Source organism: Cebus imitator, unplaced genomic scaffold (genome assembly GCF_001604975.1).
Source record: "Cebus imitator isolate Cc_AM_T3 unplaced genomic scaffold, Cebus_imitator-1.0 Scaffold71, whole genome shotgun sequence".
Classification (NCBI taxonomy): Eukaryota; Metazoa; Chordata; class Mammalia; order Primates; family Cebidae; genus Cebus; species Cebus imitator.
Genome location: NW_016107386.1, coordinates 5,555,687 through 5,562,142, shown reverse-complemented (window position 1 = coordinate 5,562,142; position 6,456 = coordinate 5,555,687). Strand labels below are relative to the sequence as shown.

Sequence of the window (6,456 nt, the reverse complement as noted above, 5' to 3'; positions counted from 1 at the left end):
AAAAATAAAATAAAATGCTGGAATTGAATGAGACCAGAGTTCAGAAACTAAAATGCCTAGAGAGGTCTGATAAAAACAAAAGAGAGCAGAGCGCAGGTGTACATAGAGAGAGTGGTGGGGGCTGGGAACACTGGCTCATGCCTGTAATCCCAGCACTTTGGGAGGCCAAGGTGGGTGGATCACCTGAGGTCAGGAGAGCAAGACAAGCCTGGCCAACATGGTAAAAGCCCCATCTCTACTAAAAATACAAAAATTAGCCAGGAGTGGTGGCAGGTGCCTATAATCCCAGCTACTTGGGAGGCTGTGGCAGGACAACCACTTGAACCCAGGAAACAGAGGTTGCAGTGAGCCGAGATTGTGCCATTGCACTCTAGCCTGGGTGACAAGAGCAAAACTCCATCTCAAAAAGAGAGAGTGGTGAGGACGGTGGCGAACTAGAGAGCGCAGGCCACATCCCAAGGAGACAGCTGTAACTCAGCTCCAATCAAATTTGCCCCGCTGGATTGTGGGTCCAGTTTTGATTAGTCATCCATCTTTTCAAAAGAAACTGAGAATTCAGATATTTATGGGAAAGACTTTGATTTTTAAGGGTTAGCCACCAATTTCCCAGCACTTTGGGTGGCCAAGGCAGGAGGATCACTTGAGCACAGGTGGTCAAGACCAGCCTAGGCAACACACCAAGACCCTATCTAAGAGAGAAAGAGAGGAGAGAGAGAGAGAGAGAGAGAGAGAGAGAGAGAGAGAGAGAGAGAGAGAGAAGAAAAAAAGAAAGAAAAAATACAAGAGAAAAAGATAGAAAACAAAAATTTTAAAACCTATGTAGCCAAGCAAGTGTATCTATCAACTAGAATGGGCTTTCTGGCTACCAATGTGTACATTATAGACCAGATATAAAGGTTTTCTCAGCTCATGTTGTCTGTAACTCTAAATTCCTGCAAGGCGAAGCCTTGAGTAGGTTCCTTGACCTTTCTGGGTCTCTTTCCTCAGCTGTGGAATGAGGATGTTGGTCCCTGTTTGGTCTATCCCACAGGTTACTGTGAAATCCCAGTAAGATAGTAAATATTTTGCTTCTTGTTAGTATAGAAGGAAGGAAGGAAGGAAGGAAGGAAGGAAGGAAGGTAGGTAGGAAGGAAGGTAGGAACTTTGCAGATAATAGGACGTGGCAATTATGAGGAATTATTGTTGTTTTTTACTTTTTTTCTCTGTTGCTTTATTTTACTTTTAGCGCCTGTCTGCTGTTGAACATGAGGGATTATTTTAACTTCAGGGGAGATAACCTAACCCAAAGACAAATACCTATATGAAAAAAAAAAATACCCTTCAACAGAGTTTACTGTGTCTTGCATTTGAATATATAAACATCAGATCATATTGAAAAGGCCAGAGAGAACTTACTCTTCCATCCGGAGTCCTGGGACCAGAATAAGGTGGAACTTCACCCATGAGAACCGGCCACACATCAAAAAATTCCTAGGGATGAAAAACAACAATAATTACATGTTTTGAAAAGAGATCAAGAAAAGGAGATTAAGAAGTCCCACCTATATGAGTCAGCTAACACTGAAATTTAGAAAGTGAGACGAGCTCATGAAAACTAAGCTTGGAAAGGCAGTAAGATTCACCACAGTTAGAAAATATCACATTTGCCCTTCAAAATATTGCTGACTGGGCCTGTCTAGTCATTAGCCAAAAACATGGGAGCTGAATTGGGGCACCCTCACTGTTATTGGACATGAGAGGGAAAGTAGGGTCTCTATGACTAAGAAATTTACCGTAAGACCATGCTAAACACATCCTCAAAGGTTTAGCTAAAACAATGTTCCAAGCAGTATCATTTATAGTAGTGAAAAATTATAAACAAACTAAGTGCCCAACAGGAAAGGACTTACTAAATCAAATGGTGTATCTATTAACAACGATGTCACAGATGTATGTGTGCTGATTGAAAAGATGCCCATTCTCCACTGACAAGTGAAACATGTGAGAGGCGACAAAGAATATATCACGTGACCCTAATGTTCAATTATACATAGAAAATGTTGTGAATATATTTACAACAAAGTTTTTTTTTTTTTTTTGGAAACAGGGTCTTGCTTGTTGCCCAGGGTGGAGTGCAGCAGCTCTATCTCAGCTCACTGCATCCTTCATCCCCTGGGTTCAAGTGATACTCCTGGCTCAGTCTCCTGAGTAGCTGGGATTACAGGCGTGTGCCACCATATTCAGCTAATTTTTGTATTTTTAGTAGAGATGTGCTTTCACCATGTTGGCCAGGCTGATCTCGAACTACAGACCCCAGGTGATCCGCCTACCTTGGCATCCCAAAGTGCTGGGGTTACAGGTGTGAGCCACCACACCTGGCCCACAACTAAGTATTAACAAGTGGTTCTCTCTGAGTGATTGGAGTCAGACTGTAATTTATTTAGGAATTTTTTTATAATAAACTTTATTGCTTTTGTAATAAGGGAAAAATATTTTCGCAAATAAGAAAGAAAGAAAATCATGCTAAATATGGACAATAGACCTATATCTGGGATCCAATAGGAAAGGCTGACACCTGTAAGACAAGTGGCTGCTAAAGCAAAACACGCAGGTGCCTTAGCCTGAGGCTGTCTCTGTTCTTCCAATTCCCATGTACGAATGAGTTCCTACAGAACAAACTGCAACCTCAGTAGACAAACAAACAAAAACCCAATTTAGGAGTATACTACTCTAACAAGTTGGTCGAGTTTCAGCCAATCACAGGCAGCCCAGTTGATCCAACAGTACCCAAATAAGGCAAATGCCCTATTGTAGCTAATCTGAATCATGTTGTTTCTAGATTTTACTTCCATGTTCAGCTATAAAAGCTCACTGGCCATGTCATGCAGCAAAGTTCTTTGAACCTCTTCTGGTTTTGAGGGTTGCCCAATTCATGAATTGTTCTTTGCTCAAATAAACTCTTTTGAATTTGTTTTGTCTAAAACTGGCCAAGGCTGGATGTGGTGGCTCAGGCCAAGGTGGGTGGATCACTTGAGCCCAGGAGTTTGACACCATCCTGAGCAACATGGCAAAACTCCGTCTCTACCAAAAATACAAAAATTAGCCAGGTGTGGTGGTGTGTGCCTGTAATCCCAGCTACTCAGGAGGCTGAGGCAGGAGAATCGCTTGAACCTGAGAGGGGGAGGTTGCAATGAGTTAAGTTCGCACCACTGAACTCCAGCCTGGGTGACAGAGTGAGATCCTGTCTCAAATGAATAGATAAATAACAGATAAATAGAAGTAGCCAAGACACAGGCAGAGGGAAGAGGAAAAAGAGCCAGTAAAGGAGCTGTATAATCATGAAGCCTCAGGAAAGGCCAACTGTGAACCACACGGGCTCTTCCCCACTACTTCTTCATGGGTTTCCTTTGCGAATAGAGCTGCAAAGCTTGTGTGGAGTCAAGTCCGGGCCTGGCAGAGGAGCGTCCATCCTCCAGTGCCCTCTCTGTCCATTCATCTGTTACTATACAGGGACAAACCGTGATCCGTTAGCACGGGGTTTCTGTGGGTAGGATGCCAAGCCCTCCTTGTTCCTCTCATTTGAACATGTTTTCCACGGTGGTTTGCTTATTCTGATACCAGAGGAGCAGAAGGGAAGCCACATGAAATGCAGAGTCCACATCTTTGCCCTTCTCCCCACTTGAGCTCTTTTTCTAGGCTACCAACAACAGGAAGAAATTTAATTCTAGATGAAAATTTAGAAAAAAAAATTTAATGGGTGAAAATATAATGAGGCCCTACCTGAGCCCCACAACCTGCTTGCCGCTGGGTATATACAGGTGAATAAGGCACAGTTTGTATCCTGGAAGAACATATTTTCTCATGAAGAAGGTAATGAATAGTGCAGTAAATGAGGCAAGAACCAAAACAGTGCTGAAAGGAGAGTACAAATGCTAGAGGAGCGCAGAAGAAGAACACATATATTGGCCTGATACCTCATGTGGGCCGAACACTGAGTGGATCCAAAGATCGTCCCAAGGAGAAGAGAACTTGTCAAACAAGGGGTTGTATGGTGAGCTGGACGTGGCTATGACTTCTCCCTCTTTCCTTCCATCCCTTCCTCCCTCCCCCTTTCTTCCTTTCTTTCTTAACAGCTTAATTGAGATATAATTCACATATCATCTGATTGTCCATTTAAAGTGCACAAATCAACAGCTTTAATAACTTTTTTCATAATGGCAATAGCTCAAGTAAAATCTTAACTGCCCGATTCTTAGCGTGCAGGCAGCCGAGAGCACTTACTTGTATTTATTCGGGCTTTCATCTCACACTTTTTTTTCTTTTTGGAGACAGGATCTTGCTCTGTTACCCAAGCTGGAGGGCAATGGTGCGATCCTGGTTCACTGTAGCCTCAACCTTCTGGACTCAAGCAATCCTCCTTCCTTAGCCTCCCAAGTAGCTAGGACTGCAGGCATGTGCCACTAGGCCCAGCTAATTTTTGAAATTTTTTATAGAGACAGAGTCTCACTATGTTGCCCAGGCTGCTCTTGAATGCCTGGGCTGAATCGATCCTCCTGACTCAGCCTTTCAAAGTGCGGGGAGTACAGGTGTGAGGCGCTCTGCCCAGCCTCATAGCCCACTTCTAATTACGAAATTGCTCAATCTTTTGAGGATGACTAAGTTCAGTACTCTCTTTTTGTTGTTTTTTTGAGATGAGATCTCCCTATATTGCCAGGCTGGTCTCAAACTCTTAGGCTCAAACAATCTTCCTGCCTCAGACTCCAAAATAGCTGAGACTACAGGTGTGTATCACCACACCCAGCTCAGAATATTTTTGCTCAAGAGTAGTTTTCCCTTTTGAGAGGCAGGCACTTTAAAATAAACAGAGAACAGATCACTACAGCACGCAGTGGCCTAAGCCTGAGACCAAATCCTGCTGCAAACTGGGAATGGTAACTTTGGAATGGAGTCCTTTGAATTCAATTACACAAAAATGTTAATTTTTTTAAAACTTTTTTTATTTTTTAGGCTAGTTAAGTGAAGCAGTGGTGTGGAGAACAAAGAAATCTGTAACCGGTTGTGATTAATTAGGTGCAAACACCACTCAGACCAGCCAGAAATTATTTTGATGAAAAAGTAATCATTTGTTTGTATGAATTCATTCATTTGCTACTTCCTGAAGGAGAAACAAAGGGCATATTGCTGAGCTTAGCAATATTTGGCAAGATATTTATGAATTAAGAGTGTACAAGGCCAGGCGTGGTGGCTCACGCCTGTAATCCCAGCACTTTGGGAGGCCGAGGCAGGAGGATCACCAGGTCGGGAGATCGAGACCATCCTGGCTAACGTGAAACCCTGTCTCTACTAAAAATACAAAAAATTAGCTAGGTGTGGTGGCAGTCTCCTGTAATCTCAGCTACTTGGGAGGCTGAGGCAGGAGAATCGCTTAAACCTAGGAGGCGGAGGTTGCAGTGAGCCAAGATCATGCCACTGCACTCCAGCCTGGCAACAGAGGAAGACACCGTCTCAAAAAAAAAAAGAAGTATATACAAAAATCAGATGAGGCAAGTCATGGCGTCTCACACCTATAGCCCCAACACGTTAGGAGGCCAAAGTGGGAGGATGGCTTGAGCCCAGGAGTTCGAGACCAGCCTGGGCAACATAGTGAGACCCTGTCTCTAGAAAAATTTTTTTTAATCAGATGAATGGTTTCACTAGAATCAGAGGTTCCCTAAAACCAGTATGTGGCCCAACTGCACAGAATCACTTAAGGAGCTATTATAAAGATCAGACAAACAGGCCAGTTGTGGTGGTTCAGGCCTGCAATCCCAGCACTTTGGGAGGCCAAGGCAAGTGGACCACCTGAGGTCAGGAGCTCGAGACCAGCCTGGTCAATATGATGAAACCCTATCTCTACCAAAAATACAGATATTAGCTAGGCGTGGTGGCACATGCCTGTAGTCCCAGCTACTCGGGAGGCTGAGGCAGGAGAATGGCTTAAACCCAGGAGGTAGAGGTTGTAGTGACCTGAGATCGTGCCATTGCACTCCAGCTTGGGTGACAGGGCAAGACTCTGTCTCACACTCACACACACACACACACCAACAACAACAACAAAAAGATCAAGCAAACAAACAGAACCCCAGAAAAGTACGAACCATGTATATGAACATTTGGTATCTGATAATGCGACTTCTCAGAATGGTGGTACTTTAAAATTGTATATTTCCTTGACCAGGCACAGGGGCTCACACTTGTAATCCCAGCCCTTTGGGAGGCCAAGATGGATGTATCGCTTGAGGTCAAGAGTTCAAGACCAGCCTGGCCAACAAGGCAAAATCCTGTGTCTACTAAAAAATACAAAAATTAGTCAGGCGTGGTGATGTGTGCCTGTAACCCCAGCTACTTGGGAGTTGAGGCAGGAGAATCACTTGAACCTGGGAGGCAAAAGTTGCAGTTAGCTGAGATCACGCCATTGCACTCCAGCCTGGATGACAG

The 6,456-nt window shown here is 43.8% G+C and overlaps 1 protein-coding gene across 2 annotated transcripts in view; it reads right to left on the bottom strand.

Moving 5' to 3' along the window:
- Nucleotides 1–6,456, bottom strand: part of PDE6A (phosphodiesterase 6A) — an 87,589-nt gene that overhangs the window by 61,079 nt on the left and 20,054 nt on the right. For both annotated transcript variants that reach the window (XM_037739548.1, XM_017531322.2), the window contains exon 5: nt 1,396–1,470. In XM_037739548.1, coding sequence (XP_037595476.1) covers nt 1,396–1,470 — 75 coding nt within the window. The remainder of the gene's footprint in view (nt 1–1,395; nt 1,471–6,456) is intronic.